Raw genomic sequence first — 23,598 nt, 5'->3', positions numbered from 1 at the left:
CATAAACATACATACCAGAATTACGTCTGCTGTAGAGGACTGATTTCAACCAATCCTGTCCTTGCCTCCCCTCTAGTGGTGAAACTGAGAATCTACAGTTTGTCACCCAATAAAAAAATTTTATAATAGAGTCCTATATATAGAAACCTGTAAACACTATTACACAACGAAGTAATGGTAGTAAAAGCATAAGGAAAACTATATGGAGTTCAAAGTCTAAAACTATTTTGTGATCTTCTTTTCATGGCCAGGAGAATTAGTAAAGTCAACCTCTACCATGAGGGCATGTAGGGGCAGATTGAGTATGTCACAAGGTAGTGATACATAAATTAAATACAAGAACCGTAACTAAGTGTAATGATATTAGTCTGGAAAGTTCTATGGATGAAATATAGGGTTCGTAGACAAACATAAATATAATAATATGTACTTACATTTACCCCAAAAAGTACATTTTACATGTTACCTATTCCCAAAACGTTAAATAAACTATTGCAGCGTATTTCGATGTTACTGGTGATAAGAGGTATAAAAGTACATAACTAGACAAGCATATAAGAGAACAACCTTCATAATGTCCACTTACAATCATATATTATGCATATCTGAGATCCATCGTGGCTATGACCCACAAAGTGCACATACACCATGGAGTGTGAAATTCAACCAACTCCTAGTCTCCATGCTAGCCGGCTATCGTTGGCTGCATACCAGATGGCATGCCTCATGACTATGAACTCCAAGGACCATAGCCCAAGTCTGTCCTGTATAATGTGTATCCACTCAGATGACAGTCTCAAAGTTAGTTTGTCCCTGGGGCTGTTAGCCCAACTAGGCGATCTACAGAACTGAATTAGCATCCGATTATGAGCCATCCAAAATTGGCTGCGGATCCCCGCAAACTTAACAGGCTTTTTAAATGGTCCTATGTGATTGACCGCATCACTCCCCACATAGGACCATACGTGGTCACAAACAAATTTGGGCATGGAGTCGGTCAGTATGAGCATTGTAAAATTCTGTGGCCTCCACATTTGCCACTCCGTACTGTCTGCTCTCTGCGTCTCCACTAGGTTCTCTGCGAGGTCTGGGATATGAGCAGCCATGGTAGGTGAAAATTGGTGCATGAGTAATGGGCTACACACACCAGAGACCTGAGCCGCCATGTTGCTGCTCCTCTCCAAACCCTGCCAACTCGCAACCGCTCCAAGTTTGTGGTCTCCTTTAGGATCTTGACAAAACAACTCACTGGTAGATTTTCCCTGGGTTAGGGGTTTCATTGCCTCCTTTATAGTGTTGCGCATCTGAAATTCAAACTGATCCAGCAAAGTCTGTAGCGCTTGGTATATCTCTTCCATAGCTGGATTCAGTTTTGCTGCTCTCTTTAGAACAATAATAGGAAGAAGCTATTTTCCATGTAATTTCATACGCTGCGTTTCCATATAGCAAGACAGCTCATAAGGCTGTTACTCCTGAGATATCAGGATTTAGGGAGGGCAAATAAGGAGTCAGGTCTATTACTAGGGCTCTGCTGCGTACCTCACTTATTCCGTTCTGCTTGGCTGGAATTCAAAATCAAAAAACATGTGAGTCCGTTCTTTAGACATTAAACTACAAATCAATTGCAATTTAGGGCTTGAGTTATATGCTTGTGAAGCGATAGACAACAGATCCCTCAGCTCCAAAATTCAGCCTAAGATAAAAGTAGCCATCTTGGTCGGTGCTCGGACCTGCCCCCCGTTTGTATTTATTTTAACTAGCTAGAATAGTTATTAAATAGTTTTTAACTATTTAATAATTACCTAGTTAAAATAAAGACAAATGTACCTGTAAAATAAAACCTAACCTAAGTTACAATAACACCTAACACTACACTATAATTAAATCTCAATGTATCCTTCCTGGTAAAATATTTTATAAATAAATAAATAAATTAACTAAATTAACAACAATTAAATTAGCTAAAGTACAAAAAAAACAAAACACGTAATTACAGAAAATAATAAACAAATTACAAGATATTTAAACTAATTACACCAAATCTAATAGCCCTATCAAAATAAAGCCCCCCCCCAAATAAATAAAAAAAAACCCTAGCCTAATCTAAACTACCAATAGCCCTTAAAAGGGCCTTTTGTGGGGCATTGCCCCAAAGTAATCAGCTCTTTTACCTGAAAAAAAAAAATACAAACAACCCCCCAACAGTAAAACCCACCACCCACACAACCAACCCCCAAATAAAATACTATCTAAAAAACCCTAAGCTCCCCATTGCCCTGAAAAGGGCATTTGGATGGGCATTGCCCTTAAAAGGGCAGTTAGCTCTTTTGCAGGCCCAAAGTCCCTAACCTAAAAATAAAACCCACCCAATACACCCCTAAAAAAACCTAACACTAACCCCCTGAAGATCGACTTACAGGGAGACGTCTTCATCCAAGCCGGTCCAAAGTCCTCAATGAAGCCAGGAGAAGTCTTCATCCAAGCCGAGGGAAGTGGTCCTCCAAACGGGCAGAAGTCTTCATCCACACGGCATCTTCTATCTTCATCCATCCGGCGAGGAGCGGGTCCATCTTCAAGACATCCGATGTGGAGCATCCTCTTCTTCCGACGACTACCCGATGAATGAAGGTTCCTTTAAGTGACGTCATCCAAGATGGCGTCCCTTAGATTCCGATTGGCTAATAGAATTCTATCAGCCAATCGGAATTAAGGTAGTAAAATTCCTATTGGCTGATGCAATGAGCCAATAAGATTGAAGTTCAATCCTATTGGCTGATCCAATCAGCCAATAGGATTGAGCTCGCATTCTATTGGCTGATTTGAACAGGGTTGTATTTTTTTTTACAGGTAAAAGAGTTGATTACTTTGGGGCAATGCCCCGCAAAAGGCCCTTTTAAGGGCTATTGGTAGTTTAGTTTAGGCTAGGGTTTTTTTTAATTTTGGGATGGGCTTTTTTTTTATTTTGATAGGGCTATTAGATTAGGTGTAATTAGTTTAAATATCTTGTAATTTGTTTATTATTTTCTGTAATTTAGTGTTTGTTTGTTTTTGTACTTTAGCTAATTTAATTTAATTGATTTATTTATTGTTAATTTAGTTGACTTATTTAATTGTAGGTTTAGGTTAGGTGTTATAGTAACTTAGGTTAGGTTTTATTTTACAGGTACTTTTGTATTTTTTTAGCTAGATAGTTATTAAATAGTTAATAACTATTTAGTAACTATTCTACCTAGTTAAAATAAATACAAACTTGCCTGTAGAATAAAAATAAACCCTAAGATAGCTACAATGTAACTATTAGTTATATTGTAGCTATCTTAGGGTTTATTTTATAGGTAAGTATTTAGTTTTAAATAGGAATAATGTAGTTAATGATAGTAATTTTCTTTAGATGTATTTAAATTCTATTTAAGTTAGGGGGTGTTAGGGTTAGACTTAGGTTAGGGGTTAATATATTTAGTATAGTGGTGGCGACGTTTGGGGCGGCAAATTAGGGGTTAATAAATGTAGGTAGGTGGTGTCGATGTTAGGGGTGGCAGATTAGGGGTTAATAATATTTAACTAATGTTTGCGAGGCAGGAGTGCGGCGGTTTAATATGTTTATTATAGTGGCAGCAATGTTGGGGGCGGCAGATTAGGGGTTAATAAGTGTAGGTAGGTGGCGGCGACATGGGGGTGGCAGATTATATAATGTAGGTGGTGGCGATGTTGGGGGCAGCAGATTAGGGGTTCATAAGTATAATGTAGGTGTCGGCAATGTCGGGGGCGGCAGATTAGGGGTTAATAAGTGTAAGATTAGGGGTGTTTAGACTGGGAGTTCATGTTAGGGTGTTAGTTGTAGACATAAATTTTATTTCACCGTTGGAATCAATGGGGCTGCGTTAAGGAGCTTTATGCTGCTTTTTTGCAGGTGTTAGACTTTTTCTCAGCCGGCTCTCCCCATTGATTCCTATGGGGAAATCGTGCACGAGCACGTACGACCAGCTCACCGCTGACTTAAGCAGCGCTGGTATTGGAGTGCGGTAAGGAGCAAAATTTTGCTCAACGCTCACTTCTTGTCTTTTAACGACGGGTTTGTAAAAACTCATAATACCAGCGCTGCATGTAAGTGAGCAGTGAGACAAAACTGCTCGTTAGCACCGCACAGCTCAAAATGAAAAACTCGTAATCTAGCCGAGTGTTTCTGTGAGTGTAACTGTACTTTTAAGTGTATTTATGTTGTGTTTAATGCAACTTTATTTTCTTCCCCTACCCTTAATGCAAGCAAGTCCCGCTAACCTGACAAGCGTAAATCTTGATTGCACTTAAGCGAACGCATTTACTTTCAACTTGTAATATGCACGCTTTTTCTGTTACGTGCAAAAAGCTGATAAAAACCCAATATCACTTGCACGCGACAAAGTTAGTCATGTTTTTAAAGAGATAAATTAAAATAAAATTAGCATAAAGAAAATGTATTCTTTAAAATAAAAAGTGTTCTATCAGGGTTTCCACCTTTTTTGGCAAAAAAAAAATCCAGCAGTGCTAATTACCAAAAAATAGTATACGCAATTATGCAGCATGATAAAAAAAACTAAAGTTGATTATAAAAGATAATTTATTTAAGATTAGATTCAGACACACATGTAGAAGATGTATCATAATGGTACCTTTATTTTTACATGAATTCTTTATTAGGGTTGCCACCCAGTCAATTTTTTTTTATTTTTTTTTAGATTTTTTAATAGAAATAACAATACAAAGATACTGAATCCAGTGCTATACATTAAGAATCTAAAATGTTCCATAAATCAATAAATAAATATCAGTTTAAGCTGTAATGACAATAGTTGTAACAGATTTGGCAGGTTACAGTTAAAAATAAAGATTACATATAATAATGATGCTATCATGTTCAAACTTCTTCTAAATGTATTGGAATATATTATAAAGAAATGGTCATTTAAAATAATTCCTAGCAACTTTAGTTTATGATTTATGCTGTATAATTATTTATGCAAATGTATGCTAATGAGCATTGCTGGTATTATTTTACGGAAAAGGTGGCAAACCCCTATATTGATCCAAACCTTATATATTACAAATATATTTATGAAATTATTTTCATTTTCTTAAAGATGAGAAATACTTGGATTAAGGGTTACTTTAAAGAAAATACTTACAATATATTAAAGTTCAGAAGCTGTACTGCTAAACTTTCACAGAAACCTTCAATTGCAAATTTTGATGCTGCATAAACATCGTTAAATACAAGTCCTGAAAAATATACATGACAAGGGGAGTAAATAATAATGTCATGCAGACAGTGGAGTAGAATGAAAAACAAAAAGCGTATGAACTAGGCAGGTAATGGAGAGGAAAGGGGGAAAAAAAAACACAAGACACATCAGAAGACACATCAGAAGAGGAAAATAAAATGAAATGGGTGTTGATTGTTTTGGTGATGAGCATAGTGATACAAAAAACAGGTAAAGAGAAATGCAGACAACAACAAAAATGAGTGAAATGTAAAATTAACAATTGTTAACATATACATTTTCTAAAATGTGTTAACAACATTGGAATAATAAATGACCTCCATGTTATATGTGTTGCAGGCAAAGCCTGCTCAGAGGCCTCCTGCTGGTGCTGTTCCCCTCACCATTGTATCTTGAGAAGTTCTAGCTAAGTGTACATTGTTGTAGTTGTAGAATGGGGTTAGGCTTTGATAAGAAGTCAGTCATCATAAATAGAAGGGAAGGGAGGTTGTTACTCTTTAAAAGACTCATGTGGACTCCTGTATTGTAGGGTGCAGTGCACATTCTTAGGAATCTTTTCAAGAGTCTGAACTGGAGAATCTGCTTCTCTTAATGAGATTACATTTGTCTAACAGGGAGAAGGCTGAGGTACTAAACCAGTTTTTTCTTCAGTATACACAAGAGAGGAACCATTGGATGATACTTTGGAACAAAATAGAACATGCCAGTCCATACCATTAACTGGGTTATGTTAAGAGAATATCAGGAAAAAAATGGATAATATTAAGGTAAATTAAACTCCAGGTCCAGATGGAATACACCCAAGGGTGTTAAGGGAATTTAGCACTGTTATAGACAAACCACTACTCTTAATTTTTCAACACATTTATTATCCTCAGGCATGGTACCCCAGGATTGGCGTATAGACCAGTTAGTCTGACTGACATCAATAGTGGGGAAGATATTTGAAGAGATTATAAGGGATTATATTGATGAGCATATTCGTGTAAACAAGATTATGAGTTCTAATCAGCATGGTTTTAGGAGAAATAGATCATGTGAAACTAATCTAATTAGATTCTATGAGGAAGTAAGTAAAAATATAGATAAAGGGGAATCAGTTGATGTGATATACTTAGATTTTGCAAAGGCATTTGATACAATGCCACATGAGAGAATAATGCACAAAATTAAGGGACTGGGGATAGCTGAAAATCTTAGCTCATGGATAAATAACTGGATAAAATATAGGGAGCAATGAGTAGTAGTAAATGGATCATACTCAGATTGGACAAAGGTAATCAGTGGAGTCCCCCTGGGATCAGTACTCGGCCCTGTTCTTTTTAATATTTTTATAAATGACTTGGAGCAAGGATTAAATAGCGACAGCTCTATTTTTGCAGATGATACCAAGTTAAGTAAGGTCATTAGGTCAGAGCAGGATGAACCTTCATTACAAAGGGATCTGCAAAAATTAGAAGTATGGGCAAGTAAATGGAAAATGAGATTTAATTTGAGAAAATGCAAGGTTCTACATTTTGGAAGTAAAAATAAGCAGGCAACGTATTTTTTAAATGGGACAAGATTTAATCAAACAGAGGAGGAAAGGGATTTGGGAGTAGTAATAGATAACAAGCTAAAGATGGGTGCACAATGCAGGGCAGCGGCTTCAAAGGCTAATAAGATACTAGCATGTATTAAAAGAGGCATTGATTCAAGGGAGGAAATCATAATTCTGTCACTATATAAAGCACTGGTAGGACCTCACCTTGAGTATGGAGTGCAGTTCTGGGGACCGATCTCAAAAAAAGATATTGTAGAACTAGAAAAAGCTCAGAGAAGGGCCACAAAGCTAATAAGGGGATTTGAGAATTTAACCTATGAGGGAGAGGCTAGCCAAACTGGGTCTGTTTTCATTAGAAAAAAGGTGCTTGAGAGGTGACTTGATTACTTTATATAAATATATTCAAGGCCCATATACAGAGATGGCCGAAGATCTGTTTATTCCAAGAAAATTGTTTGTGACAAGAGGTCAGAATTTAAGGTTGGAGGAAAGGAGATTTAATCTCCTGCAACAGAAATGTTTTTTCACTGTAAGAGCAATGCAATTGTGGAACTCATTGCCAAAGGAGGTAGTGAATGCCAATACCCTAGATACATTTAAAAATAGCCTGGATACATTTCTGTATATAAACAAAATTCATGGATATGATTGCTAGTATTAAATGGATCACCTTTTAGTGGGGTTATTTAAGCTTAACTGGAGCTTTTTGTAAGTATTTTTGTGTAGGTTGAACTCGATGGACTTCGGTCTTTTTTCAACCTTATCTACTATGTTACTATGTTATGTTATAATGGGATAAATAGTTAGTTTCACTAAATTTTGGAAGATTCTGTGAAACCATCTTGTTTTTCATGATTCATATAGTTCATACTGTTGTTACCATATGGGAAAGTGCTAATGCTAACTTTAACTGCACACCTTACTACACTTCTGCTTGGGTCTTAATTACATTTTTAATAATTTGTATCCATAAGAGATTTGTATCATGGAATTAAAGTAGGGAATGTGAGAGATTATATGGGTGAGCTGTATTGCATTAAAGGGACAGTAAATTTAACAATACATGTTAACTCTATTAAAGGGACAGTAAATGCCTTGAGATTTAAAATAAAATGTTTAGTTATGTATAGTAACTTTGCATTATACTTTATTTATTTTGTCCCCTTTTCATCTAATTAAGTGCTGACATTTTTGGCTTTTCTGATTTTCAGAGCTGCAAAAGCACTGTGCAGACATATCAAGGCAAACCTTGCTATGTATCTTTACCTAATGGCGTTAACAGATAACTGCAAAACAGTGCACTCCAAATAAGTTGTGACCCTAGATATTGAAAATTAAAAAATACATACTTTTATTTATTTTAAAAATATTTAGATTAGGCTGATATGTTATTCTGTAGCAACACAACATACAAGTCTTGTAATTACAAGGTGTTTTCTGTCCCTTTAAATAAAAAAAGTTATCTAACCTATAAATACAACATAATACATATAATGATCTGTTTTATTAAGCTTATGTTATTTAGAGGGATTGTTTTGTCATGTATAGTGCCTTTCTGAGTAAAGGCTCTGTGCTATAGAACAAGGACAGCCAATCTGGTCCAAGCCATGGTTAACATCGACCATTAATGAACTTGCATTTAAATATCATTCCATGGTTTACATAATACGTTTCTCACCTTGTAATCCTACGACGCTGCTTATTACAACAATATGGCCACTTCTACGTTTTTTCATACTAGGCAGAACCTCCTTAATGAGATGCACAACCCCAAAAAAGTTAGTCTCAAACACCTTCCTCATGTCATTCATTGATAAACTCTCAATGGGACCAACCTGCCCAACACCAGCGTTGTTCACTAAAAAAAAGCACATAATGTTACAGTTATTAGAAAATGTACATGTGACACTATCATTAATGGAGTTACTAAATGCAATTTAAATTGTTTTAAAGTGTTCCAAATTGGTATTGACCCTTTACAGTGTGACTACTCCTGAGTCTCATGGGAGCTGAAAAGATATATATGCAACTAATACTCTATGTAGTCAATAATCAGGACATACATCTAAAAAGAAGTGGCTATTGAAGGGTAAGTTCCCTATTTATCAAATTGAGGGGAACCTGTCTACTTTCAGAACTTGCAAGGCAGCCTTTACCTTTCACATTGCACAAGCAAGTGTTTGTGCAGCCCCCCCCCCCTTGCTTTTATGGAACCAATTGTGCGAAAGCAGGACTAGTCCATGGCACCCTTGATAATTAAAGAAAATCTTAAAAAAAAGAAAAGAAAATTAAACATTCTCTAGCCACACACTTATTACATCCTAGGTACTTCCTGGCAATGTTTATTAGGATTTCTTGCTCATGTTTTAAGGGACATGAAATTAAACTTTAAAGGGACATTGTATACTATACTTTTCTCCCCTTTATTTTGTTCCCAATGGTCCATTTCAGTTGTTCCGGTGTATTTAAAATAGCTCCTTTACTTTTATTTGTTATTTGAAATAGCTAGTTTTGTCTGTGTTATCCCCTCCTATGCTGAAAATATGAGTAACAAACATTTTCTCTGTAGATAACATTAGCAAGACGGCTTTACTTGCAGGCTCAGCCCATTGTTTTGGGTGTGTCCGAGATGATGGCCTTTGTGACACAAAGCCAATTGCTTCTTTTTCATCCCAACCAGTCAGGGGTTAACAAGATGGTCCAAGCCACAAGTCCCTTTATTTTTATTTTTTCTGCCTTTTTAAACTCTGTACCCCATCCTTTTACAAAAGCACCACTTTCCGGACATTTTTCTAGCCGCCAGGATGTATTTTATTGTACCCACGGTACCCCCTACTGATCCTGGCTAGGCTACATTGTGAGCACCCAGTAAATACAAAAAACTTGTCACTCCCGTACTCCCGTGACCGGAATGCACCAAACATTCCCAGAATGTGAAACATGAAAGACAGCTTTAAAATTATACAAAACACTTGGCGGTACTTTCACTAGAAGATGGGCGCTTCCAGGCATAAAAGGCGGTGCGGCTAAATGCTATGCCCAGGATGGCAATGAGTCATTCAACTGAGAAGGGAGGGTTTGAGTAATGCGGATCCGGTGGCATAATTCCCAATGTGGAGCATAAAGTGGAAATGTCTGAGGGAGATTTGGATATGAGCCTTTTCCCTATATGGAAAACAAAAAAGCAAAGGGAAAACTCCAGCGATAATGAATTTTAAAGAAGAGATGGAGAGTGTTTCGATGTTGGAGAGTGAAGGAGGAGAGGTCTGCAAAGATTTGCAATTTGGTTGTTTTGAAAATAAAAGTCTGGTTTATTTCTGGCCATAGAAATGATATTTTCTTTATCAGAAAAGCACAAAAAAGTGGGCTATAACATCTATGTTTCTAGGTCTGGGATGAAGAGCTCTAAGAATTCTCTCTATACGAATGTTGTCAATGTCCTCATCAGCTCTAAAGACATTCAGGATGTAGGTGTAATGATTATGATGGAATGGATTCAGGGATTATTGCGCCTGCTTCAATTTTCTAAATCATCTTTCAGTTCCAGGATGATTTTGTTTTGGTTTTTCTACCACATTAACAATGGAGTCTATATCTTTAGCAAAGGAGTCTCTTTCAACGCCTCTTCCCTAAAGACCAGTTCATTAATGTCATGCTTAAAGTTAGCAAATTCTTCATTGAAGCCTTAAACAACTCTGGAAATCATGTATTTCATGTTAACTTTGGCAGATAGGACCAACAGGTCAGCCTTAGTAAGGACTACAGAACAGTCCATCAATACTCCTTCAGTATGACCGCTGGAGAAAGAGCAGTGTCAGTTTAACCCTTTGAGGTACTGCAGACAGAGATGATCTGAAGAAAGTATTCATGTGAGGAAAGCTTTTTGGAGTTTTTTTCAGGCCTGGATTGTTTCTTTGAGGCCATGGTTATAAAATATTATATATGATAAGGTAGCTATTAGTGTCCATATAGGCCATAACAAGTAGCTACATATTGATAATGACTAAAGCAGATAATCTTTAAATGAATCTTGTTATTGTTAGGAAAAATAAAAATATTTTTTTATTTATTTAAGGAGTTTCTTTCAGAAAGGAACAATGCTCCCCCCCGGTGGTTGAATAAAAGATTAAAAACACTTTTAGGTCTGGAAAATGGTAGGGGAGAAATTAAAAGTGTATCTTTCCCTTTACAAAGCAAAAGGGTTCTTCAGGTAGTGTACTCTCAAATAAGTGCCCACAGCTATTAAATATTATTAATACAGCAAGTTCCCAAAATCCATGGCCAGACTGATAGTAGAAAGGAGATAGCCAGCTTCAAGAAATAATAAGCTCTAAATGCAAGAACACTGATAACAGAAGACTGATTCATAAAAAGTAATAAAACCAAGTGTATATGAGAAAGTTCCCACTTTTCTCATATTAAATATTAAGTAGGACTAGATTCAGCAGAGCTTAACAGAGCATTGTAAATTATCCAGCATCACTCCTGACCCACCATGCGGCTGCCTAGAGGTTTCCTAGGCAGCAGCCACTACTCTGTGTCCTAGGCTGATAAAGACAGCTCTAAGGGTGCATAAAATGTGGCTGGGAGAACCGCAATCAACTTAGTACTGCATGTGGCCCAGGGATTGAGCTGAGCAAATGGTTGGAGCTGTTTAAGAAGCTCTTAGGTGTCTCCGGGCTTCGGAGCTCTGGTCTTTGTGGCCATCTTTGTTTGTTGCTCGGCTCCTGAAAAATATTTTATTTTTATTTCGTTTTTTATTTATTGTCCCTTTCAGTCAGTCAAAATGACCACCTTCCCAGAATACTTTATCTCATTCAAGCCCTTTCTTTTCACTTCTTTCATGGTTACCTTACCAATTACAGGGTTCCATCAATGCATTTATATGATGAAAAAGCAAACTGAGAATTGCAAGAATTAATATCTATAGGCCTACTAGGGCCTATAGAGATGTATTCTTGCAATTCTCGGTTTGATTTTCTGGGTCTTCTGAATGTTAGAAACTAATATGAGGAGGCCATATCCTGAAGGTTCTAAATGTTGGTGTACTATGCTGGTTACACAAAGAAATCCTAACCATTCCTGAAGCTCAACTCTTGATATTCGCCATCACCTTGTTATATTTTTCTCTATCTTTATATTTTCTCAGAGTTCCCTTATGTTCTCTATTCCCTAAATTACAGAGATGATTGGTGTATTAAATCATGGATTTGAGCAAAGGGTGAATGAGATTTTTGATTCCATTATCCAAGTTAGTAAAAGGAGACTAGCTAGAATATGATACATTTAAAGACACTGTGGATGGAGCATATGCCTCATAGATCAAATATGCTCAATTACAGCACTTTCTGAATACCTCACCATATAAGCAAGACCTCATGAGATCCCTAACTCATTTTTAAATATTATGCCTGTGGGTGCAGTTATTAAATGTCCTTTGTCTATATCTAGTAAATTCCTACAGGCTAGCAAGAATCTAAATCTCCAAACCAATACCCAAAGATTGTAAAGGGACCTTAGACCAGGGTTTATGCAAACTCTCATAGATCATCAGTCTCTCGTCATATTCTGCCTTTGAATTATGAATTGCTAAGAAGGTGGTATCTGAACCCAATACTTTTGACTGCAATATACCGTGGTTCTTCCAGGGGGTGTTGAAGGGGCTGCAAGGAGAGTGGTAGTTTAATACACATCTGGTGGCACAGCAAATTCATTAAACCATTATGGCACAGGATTGAAGCACATTTCCAGAAGATCTTTAACAATGTTGTCACACTAACACATCAGATTGTCTTTTTTAAATGATATACCTAGGTTTCCTTGTACATTACAGTTACACCTTCTACAAATTAGTTGAAATAGGGCCAATTCACTACAAGGGGCCAAATTATCAAGCTTCAAATGGAGTTTGATGCCCCTGTTTCCGCGGAAACAGTAGTTATGAAGCAGTGGTCTAAAGACCGCTGCTCCATAACTTGTCCGCTGCCTCAGAGGTTGCAGTCTTCAATCCACCCGATCCTATTCCATCGGGCTGATTGACACCCCCTGTTAGCGGCCGCAAATCTGCAGGGGACGGCATTGCACCAGAACTGCTTGTGCAATGATAAATGCCAACAGCGTATGCTGTAGACATTTATCGATGTGCGGCGGACATGATACGCTACATTGTATCATGTCTGTCCGCACTTTAGTAAATCAGCCCCATAGTGTGTCATTTTAAAACACTCCATTGCCCCAACTAAATGAATGTGGCTATCAAGAATAACTGAACTACTGTTGTTGGAAGCATATGGTTTTCTAAAATATAATAAGCTTGCCTACTTCCTAGATATCAAAATTATTGGGAACAATATATAAATACTACACAGGTAGATTCACATCCTTAATAAGTTGTACAATTTTGTGAATTCTCACTCCTCTCCAATAGACCAATTATTTTACTCTCTATTTTCCCTTCTCTCTCCCTCCTACCGCTCTTATCTACCCCATTTTATCCATTCTAACAGTTACTTGTTCAAGGGCTTAGAAATTAGCATATGAGCCTACCTAGGTTTAGCTTTCAACAAAGAAACCAAGAGAACAAAGCAAATTTGATGATTAAAATAAATTGGAAAGACTGTCCTTTTAAAGTGATGGTAAATCCTAGCATTTGTGAAACGCTAGGATTTACCAGTTGAACAAATAAAGGGGACTGTCAGCCATGTGACCAAGCTGGCACCATGCCGGATAGCACGCACAGCTAATGGCTAAGAGTTTGTCACTTCACAGCAAAATAGCATTCTGCCGTGAGCTGCCTGAGGAGTTCAGTGTGGCGAACGCTTCCGACAAATACAGGAACTTTCAACATGAAGTATTTTATACTTCATGACTGAAAGCCTGTTTATTTATTCCACTGGTAAATCCTAGCGTTTCAAAAATGCTAGGATTTACAATCACTTTAAGCTTTTTCTTGTATTTAAAGGGCCATATATTGAAAGAAAATGACACGCTCTCATTTACAAATCTATGTGTCTAACACGCAAAAAGGGGTTAAAGACAAAGGTAATGTACTGCTCCAGGCGGGGGGAATAGAACTGCTGGTCCCAAAGACAAACTGCCTTTGAGCCAATCAGCAGCTTTAATTAGACAGCTTGGTTATGTGACTAGTGCTGCTAATTAGCTCAGCGGTATTTTACGCTTGTGACCAAAAGTTTTCTGTGGCTCCCAAACAGTAATTTACCTTTGTGTTTACCCCTTCGTGGGGCTCAACACATACATTTGCAGGGATGCCAGCGATAAAATTACATGTTCTAAAGTTTTGTTATTTTGTCCTGGTTAGTATTTTTTTGTCCTGTTTAGTATTTTTTTCCCTGATTGGTAAACTGATTTTTTCCAGTCCTGTTTATAGTTTGAAAATTGGAACCGGTACTACCAGGCTGCTATATTATTTTTATTTAAATTTTATCCTTCTTATATAAAGAGGTGCAGACCCTTTATCAAATCGTATTTTAGAAAATAGCAGAAGAAAGGAAATCAATAAACGTATTAATTGAAACTTGATTTAAAAAATAGACCGGGAATACAGCACACTTAAGTTCACATAAAACCATACCTTGGTTTTTTAATATTTCACAGAATAGTGCACACAGGAGTAGGTCTACACATGTAAAAACCACATACATTTAAAAATATTGCAGTCCAGGTAATGGTAAGTAAAGGTTAGTTCATGCATGAAAAAGTTATCAAGCTTTGTGATATACACTGCAGTGTTAGCAAGGTTGGGATTTGGAAAGAATAGCCTGTTATCCACTATGAATGCATTTGCAGCTGTGGTATATAAAGCAGTCAGTGAAATACATCTCACACACATAAAAAAAAAACAAATTTAAAAATATTGCAGCAATAGTGGGAGAATGTCCATCCCTAACAGTTAGGCGACCACCTACTCTGAGAGACTCCCTGGTAAGAAGTAACTACACTAAGAGGCCCATTTATCAAGCTGCATGTGAGCTTGTGGGCCCAGAAACAGGAATCGCCACAATTCAACCCGATCAAGTACGATCGGGTTGATTGACACCTACCTATTGGCGGCCCAGTGGCCGCGAGTCTGCAGGGGGTAGTGTTGCACTAGAAGCTCTTGTGAGCTGCTGGTGCAATGCTGAATATGGAGAGCGTATTGCTCTCCGCATTCAGTGAGGTCTTGCAGACCTGATCCGCACTGTCGGATCAGGTCCGCAAGACCTTTGATACATAGGCCCCTAAATCTAAAAAAACAGAGACTTGGCTTACAGCACATAGCACTGTAGGGAGCCATCCATGCGGGAAATGTGTAAACTGCCCGTTTATGTATAGAACAAAATGTTTCAATACAGGGGGAAAAAAAGTACTACATAAAACATTTCATTAACTGTGACACTTTTGGGGTAGTTTACCTATTATCCTGTTCATGCCCGAAGTTCTATGTAGGGAAAACAAAAGACAGATAAAGGACAGAGTAAGAGAACATTGTGACGATATACAGTATAAACGAGATACAAGTGTGGCTCGTCACTTCTCTGAGTTCCATGAAGAAAATCCTGACTGTCTAAGAATAGTAGGAATTAATAGAGATATAACGTCAGGGAGAGGAGGAGACCAAGACAAATACCTCTTACAAAAAGAAGCAAGGTGAATGTTCACCCTCCAGACCTTATACCCTAGAGGGCTAAATAAAAAATTAGAATTTGGGAGCTATCTGTAACTGCTGAGTCTTTTTTAGGATAGTATATAGATCTGCAACCATTTAGGGATAAAATTTATTTTCCCTGGCATCTCTATGACGAAAAATAGAGTACAGGGGGAACATATCTAAAGGAAGCCTTCAGGAAAATGTAGTAGTATTATGTCACAATCACTCTTTTAGTTTTAAATCAAATAAACACTTGATGTAACGTTGAAAAAAAACAAGATTAATCAAAAGTATATTCTAACATCATGAAATAAATACATGTATAAAGTTTTGAATTTGATTACTATTAACAGGTTGTCTAGATGCTATGCTGAAATGAAAAGTAATTAACAATTGACAAATATTTTTGGTAACACCTCATAATTATATCCACTGTATTAAATACAGTGGATATAATTATGAGGTGTTACCAAAAATAACACCAAAAATCAATTTTAAAAAACAAACAGTTTTTATTTGATTTAAAACTAAGAGAATACTTACAAAAAGCTCCAGTTAAGCTTAATTAACCCCACTAAAAGGTGACCCATTTAATACTAGCAATCATATCCATGAATTTTGTTTATATACAGAAATGTATCCAGACTATTTTTAAATATATCTAAGGTTTTGGCATTCACTACCTTCTTTGGTAATGAGTTCCACAATTTTATTGCTCTTACAGTGAAAAATCGTTTCCGTTGCAGGAGATCAAATTTCCTTTCCTCCAACCTTAAATTGTGACCTCTTGTCAGAAACAATTTTCTTGGAATAAACAGAGCTTCTGCCATCTCTGTATATGGCCCTTGAAAATATTTATATAAAGTAATCATGTCACCTCTCAAGCGCCTTTTTTCTAAAGAAAACAGACCCAGTTTGGCTAGCCTCTCCTCATAAGTTAAATTCTCAAATCCCCGTATTAGCTTTGTGGCCCTTCTCTGAACTTTTTCTAGTTCTACAATATCTTTTTTTGAGATCGGTCCCCAGAACTGCACTCCATACTCAAGGTAAGGTCTTACCAGGGCTTTATATAGTGACAGAATAATGATTTCCTCCCTTGAATCAATGCCTCTTTTAATACATGCTAGTATCTTATTAGCCTTTGAAGCAGCTGCCCTGCATTGTGCACCCATCTTTAGCTTGTTATCTATTACTACTCCCAAATCCCTTCATCCTCTGTTTGGCTAAGTCTTGTACCATTTAAAAAATACGTTGCCTGCTTATTTTTACTTCCAAAATGTAGAACCTTGCATTTTCCTGTATTAAATCTCATTTTCCATTTACTTGCCCATACTTCTAATTTTTGCAGATCCCTTTGTAATGAAAGTTCATCCTGCTCTGACCTAATGACCTTACTTAACTTAGTATCATCTGCAAAAATAGAGATGTCACTATTTAATCCTTGCTCCAAGTCCTTTATAAAAAATATTAAAAAGAACAGGGCCCAGTACTAATCCCTGGGGGACTCCACTGATTACCTTTGTCCAATCTGAGTATTATGCATTTACTACTACTCGTTGCTCTCTATCTTTTATCCAGTTATTTAACCATGAGCTAACATTTTCAGCTATTCCCAGTCCCTTAATTTTGTGCATTAATCTCTCATGTGGCACTGTATCAAATGCCTTTGCAAAATCTAAGTATATCACATCAAATTATTCCCCTTTATCTATATTTTTACACACTTCCTCATAGAATCTTATTAGATTAGTTTGACATGATCTATTTCTCCTAAAACCATGCTGATTAGAACTCATAACCTTGTTTACACAAATATGCTCATCAATATAATCCCGTATAATCCCTTCAAATATCTTCCCCACTATTGATGTCAGACTAACTGGTCTATAGCTTCCTGGATCATCCCTGCTTCCCATTTTGAAGAGTGGCACCACATCAGCTTTACGCCAATCCTGGGGTACCATGCCTGATGATAATGAGTGTTGAAAAATTAAGAGTAGAGGTTTGTCTATAACAGTGCTAAATTCCCCTTGGGTGTATTCCATCTGGGCCTGGAGTTTTATTTACCTTAATATTATTCATTTTTTTCCTGATATCCTCTAAACATAACCCAGTTAATGGGTTCTATTTTGTTCCAAAGTATCATCCAATGGTTCCTCTCTTGTGTATACTGAAGAAAAAAACTGGTTTAGTACCTCAGCCTTCTTCCTGTCATTATTTATCATGCTACCCTCCACACATTTTAATGTACCTATATTGTCCTTCTTACATTTTTTGCTATTTATGTACTTATAGAACCTTTTAGGGCTAGACTTACACCTAGATTTAGAGTTTTGCGTTAGAAGGGGTGCGTTAGCTACGCGTGTTTTTTCCCCCCGCACCTTTTAAACAACGCTGGTATTTAGAGTTCTCTGAATGGCTGCGTTAGGCTTCAAAAAGGGAGCGTACAGGCATATTTACCGCCACTTCAACTCTCAATACCAGCATTGCTTACGGACGCAGCCAGCTTAAAAAACGTGCTCGTGCACGATTCCCCCATAGGAAACAATGGGGCAGTTTGAGCTGAAAAAAAACCTAACACCTGCAAAATGCAGCGTTCTGCTCCTAACTAGTGATGTCGCGCACTGTTCACCGGAGAACCATTCCCGGCGAACATAGCTTGTTTGCGTTCGCCGCTACGGGCAAACATATGCGATGTTTGATCCGCCCCCTATGTGTCATCATTGAGGAAACTTTGACCCTGTATCTCACATCCTTCTGACACATTTGAGCCAATCAGCAGCAGACACTCCCTCACAGACCCTCCCAGCTCCTTGGCAGCAGCCATTTTAGATTCATTACTATCTTGCTTTCTTAGTGAGAGGAGCTTTAGTGTTGCTGCTGACATATCTGCTTAACATTATTTTAAATTTTAAAAAAAAACTTTTAAATCATTTTGCTAGTGTAATCTAATTTCATTTTCTATCAGGCCTGTGTGTTTCTGGCTTACATAGCATAATGTGGTTAATTGCTGTGCTAGCAGCCACCACTCATATCTGCTTAACATTATTTTAAATAAAAAAAAAAACTTTTAAATCATTTTGCTAGTGTAATCTAATTAAATTTTCTATCAGGCCTGTGTGTTTCTGGCTTACAGAGCATACTGTGGTTAATTGCTGTGCGCTAGCAGCCACCACTCATATCTGCTTAACATTATTTTAAATTTAAAAAAAAACTTTTAAATCATTTTGCTAGTGTAATCTAATTTCATTTTCTATCAGGCCTGTGTGACAGGCTTACACAGCATACAACGTTGTTTAATTGCTGTGCCAGCGGCCACCACTCATATCAGCTTAACATTATTTAAAATTTAAAAAAAAACTTTTAAATAATTTTGCTAGTGTAATCTAATTTCATTTTCTATCAGGCCTGTGTGTTTCTGGCTTACACAGCATACTGTGGTTAATTGCTGTGCTCGCCACCACTACAGCCACCACTCATAAACATTATTGTAAATAAATAAAAAAAAATGAAATAATTTTGCTAGTGTAATCTAATTTCATTCTCCATCAGGCCTGTGTGTCAGGCCCACATCATACAGTGTGATTAATAGCTCTTTTTTCCACCACTTATATCTGGTGTAACATTAGTGTAAATTTTTAAAAAAAATATTTTTTACATCAGTCCTCTTCTAGTGTTATTTAATATTAGTTGCCAGACCAGCCTGGCTGCCATTAGTGCCAGCCTGTGTGTCAGGCTGCCAGCATATACTGTGCCTACTTCCATCCTCAGTGCCAGTCCACCACTCCTATCTGGTGTAACATTAGTTTACATTTTGTAAAAAAAAACTTTTACATCAGTCTTCTAGTGTTATTTAATTTTAGTTTCCAGGCCAGCCTGCCACTAGTGCCACCTGTGCCTACTTCTATCCTGAGTGCCATCACTCCCATCTGTTGTAACATTAGTGTAACTTTTTTAAAAACAAACTGTTACATCAGTCTGCTATTGTTATTTAATTGCAGTTGCCTGTCTGCCAGCGTGTGTGCCAGGCCCACTTTTCAACTAGTGCCACGAATCATATTTGTTATAACAGTAGTGTAAATATTTAAAATAAAAACTTTTTTGACTGTGAATCATCAGTCTGCTAGTGCAATTGAATTGCATTTGCCTGCCTGCCAGTGTGTGTGCCAGGCCCACTTGCCGACTAGTGCCACCAATCCTATTTGTTATAACAGTATTGTAAATATTTAAAATAAAAACTTTTTTGACTGAGAAACATCAGTCATCTAGTGTAATCTAATTGCAGTTGCCTTCCTCCCAGCGTGTGTGCCAGGCCCACTTGCCAACTAGTGCCACCAATCATATTTGTTATAACAGTAGTGTAAATATTTTAAAAAAATATTTTTTGACTGTGAAAGATCAGTCTGCTAGTGTAATCTAATTGAAGTTGCCTGCCTGCCAGCGTGTGTGCCAGGCCCACTTGCTGCCAACTATTGCCACCAATCATATTTGTTATAACAGTTTTGAAAATATTTTAAATCAAAACTTTTTTGACTGTGAATCATCAGTCTGCTAGTGCCATTGAATTGCAGTTGCCTGCCTGCCTGCCAGCGTGTGTGCCAGGCCCACTTGCCAACTAGTTACACCAATCATATTTGTTGTTTTGTTATTATACTTTGTCAGGGTAATCATGCAGGCCATATACACCTCCCCCGATAGGGGGAGTAACAGGGATTAAAGTGCTAAGAATAATACTACTTAACACAACCTAGTTACCATGGGTCCCAGACTGCATGTCTTATTATTATATTTTGTCAGGATAATCATGCAGGCCATATACAACTCCCCCGATAGGGGGAGTAACAGGGATTAAAGTGCTAAGAATAGTACTACTTAACACAACCTAGTTACCATGGGTCCCAGACTGCATGTTTTGTTGTTATACTTTGTCAGGGTAATCATGCAGGCCATATAGACCTCCCCCGATAGGGGGAGTAAGAGGGATTAAACTGCTAAGAACAGTACTACTTAACACAACCTAGTTACCATGGGTCACAGACCGCATGACTTATTATTATATTTTGTCAGGATAATCATGCAGGCCATATACACCTCCCCCAATAGGGGGTGTAACAGGGATTAAAGTGCCAAGAATAGTACTACTTAACACAACCTAGTTACCATGGGTCCCAGACCGCATGTTTTGTTGTTATACTTTGTCAGGGTAATTATGCAGGCCATATAGACCTCCCCCGATAGGGGGAGTAAGAGGGATTAAACTGCTAAGAACAGTACTACTTAACACAACCTAGTTACCATGGGTCCCAGACCGCATGTTTTATTATTATATTTTGTCAGGGTAATCATGCAGACCATCAACACCTGCCCTGATAGGGGGAGTAACAGGGATTAAAGTGCTAAGAATAGTACTACTTAACACAACCTAGTTAACATGGGTCCCAGACCGCATGTTTTGTTGTTATACTTTGTCAGGGTAATCATGCAGGCCATATAGACCTCCCCCGATAGGGGGTGTAAGAGGGATTAAACTGCTAAGAACAGTACTACTTAACACAACCTAGTTACCATGGGTCCCAGACCGCGTGTTTTATTATTATACTTTTTCAGGGTAATTATATATCTATCAAATCTATCTATTTATCTTCTATCGATTCTATCTAACTATCAATCTATGTATATCTATCTATCAAATCTATCTCATAGCCGGACTGTTTTGAGACAGCCACTTGTGTTTAGGACAAATTTGAAGTAGGAGGACAGACCAATCATCTTCATCCATCTCCCTGTTCCAAAAATGCAGGTCATATAGACCTCCCCCGATAGGGGGAGTAACAGGTAGTAGTAAACTGCTAAGAATAGTACTACTTAACACACCACGGGTCCCAGACCGCATGTCTTATTGTTATACTCTGTCAGGGAAATTATATATCTTTCAAATCTATCTATTTATCTATCAAATCTATCTAACTATCAATCGTATCTATCAAATGTATATTGCATCTATTGATCGATGTAATTCGTATCTATAAAATGTATATTGCATCTTTTGATCTATGTAATTCGTATCTATCAAATGTACATTGCATCTTTTGATCTATATAATTCATATCTATCAAATGGATATTGCATCTATTGATCTATGTAATTCGTATCTATCAAATGTATATTGCATCTATTGATCTATGTAATTTGTATCGATCATATGTATATTGCTTCTATTGAGCTATGTAATCTATGTATCTATCAAATCTATCTATCTCGTGGTTGTGCAAATGGACTGTTTGCGGTTGTTTGCGGTGCGTTACACTTGGAGTTTGGGCTGTCACTGTGAAGCGGGCGTACCCCTTACACTACCTGATCGATACAACATCATAACTGATGTTTTAAAGCACGTTATTCCAAACTATTTAGGAATGTTAGGTGATTTAGGCCCTTTATGGGTTAAGAGCAGACTCTGCTTCAACTATGTAATTTTCGATGGGAGTTTTGCCATGGATCCCCCTCCAGCATTCCACAGTCCAGTTGTTAGTACCCTTGAAACAACTTTTCCATCACTATTGTGGCCAGAAAGAGTCCTTGTGGGTTTTAAAGTTCGCCTGCCTATTGAAGTCTATGACGGTTTGCCGGTTCGCGAACAGTCGCGGAAGTTCGAGTCCGCCTTTCGCGAACTGAAATTTTTAAGTTCGCGACATCACTACTCCTAACGCAGCCCCATTGTTTCCTATGGGGAAACACTTCCTAAGTCTGCACCTAACAACCTAACATGAACCCCCCGAGTCTAAACAACCCTAACCTTACACTTATTAACCCCTAATCTGCCGCCCCTGCTATCGCTGACCCCTGCATTACACTTTTAACCCCTAATCTGCTGCTTCGGACACCGCCGCAACCTACATTATAGCTATGTACCCCTAATCTGCTGCCCCTAACATCGCAACTACCTTACCTACACTTATTAACCCCTAATCTGCCGACCGGACCTCGCCGCTGCTCTAATAAATGTATTAACCCCTAAAGCTAAGTCTAACCCTAACATCCCCCTAAATTAAATATAATTTAAATCTAATGAAATAAAATAAATCTTATTAAATAAATTAATCCTATTTAAAGCTAAATACTTACCTGTAAAATAAACCCTAATATAGCTACAATATAAATAATAATTACATTGTAGCTATTTAAGGATTTATATTTATTTTACAGGCAAATAAACCTAACACTACACTATCAATAAATTAATTAACTAAACTACCTACAATTATCTACAATTAAATCAACTAAACTAAATTACAAAAAAAAACAAACACTAAATTACAAAAAATAAAAAAAGATTACAAGAATTTTAAACTAATTACACCTACTCTAAGCCCCCTAAAAAAAGGGCCTTTTGCGGGGCATGCCCCAAAGAATTCAGCTCTTTTGCCTGTAAAAAAACATACAATACCCCCCCAACATTACAACCCACCACCCACATACCCCTAATCTAACCCAAACCCCCCTTAAAAAACCTAACACTAAGCCCCTAAAGATCTCCCTACCTTATCTTCACCATGCCGGGTATCACCGATCCGTCCAGAAAAGGCTCCAAAGTCTTCATCCTATCCGGCAAGAAGAGGTCCAGAAGAGGCTCCGAAGAATAGGACATCTGGACCGGTAGACATCTTCATCCAGGCGGTGTCTTCTATCTTCATCCTTCCAGCGCGGAGCGGGACCATCTTGAAGCAGCCAACGTGGATCCATCCTCTTCTTCCGGCGACTCCCGACGAATGAAGGTTCCTTTAAGGGACGTCATCCAAGATGGCATCCCTCGAATTCCGATTGGCTGATAGGATTCTATCAGCCAATCGGAATTAAGGTAGGAAAAATCTGATTGGCTGATTGAATCAGCCAATCAGATTGAGCTCGTATTCTATTGGCTGTTCCGATCCTTCTTCGGAGGATCTTCTGGACGGATCGGTGATACCCGGCATGGTGAAGATAAGGTAGGGAGATCTTCAGGGGCTTAGTGTTAGGTTTTTTAAGGGGGGTTTGGGTTAGATTAGGGGTATGTGGGTGGTGGGTTGTAATGTTGGGGGGGGTATTGTATGTTTTTTTACAGGCAAAAGAGCTGTTTACTTTGGGGCATGCCCCGCAAAAGGCCCTTTTAAGGG

The 23,598-nt window shown here is 37.7% G+C and overlaps 1 protein-coding gene across 1 annotated transcript in view; it reads right to left on the bottom strand.

Moving 5' to 3' along the window:
• The window catches only part of RDH8 (retinol dehydrogenase 8), a 100,555-nt gene that overhangs the window by 54,281 nt on the left and 22,676 nt on the right, over window positions 1–23,598 (bottom strand). The window contains exons 3-4 of the mRNA XM_053716075.1: window positions 8,480–8,659; window positions 5,163–5,256 (exon numbers count right to left, since the gene is read on the bottom strand). Coding sequence (XP_053572050.1) covers window positions 5,163–5,256; window positions 8,480–8,659 — 274 coding nt within the window. The remainder of the gene's footprint in view (window positions 1–5,162; window positions 5,257–8,479; window positions 8,660–23,598) is intronic.

This window comes from Bombina bombina, chromosome 6 (assembly GCF_027579735.1).
Source record: "Bombina bombina isolate aBomBom1 chromosome 6, aBomBom1.pri, whole genome shotgun sequence".
Classification (NCBI taxonomy): domain Eukaryota; kingdom Metazoa; phylum Chordata; class Amphibia; order Anura; family Bombinatoridae; genus Bombina; species Bombina bombina.
This window is presented reverse-complemented; position numbering and strand designations above follow the sequence as displayed.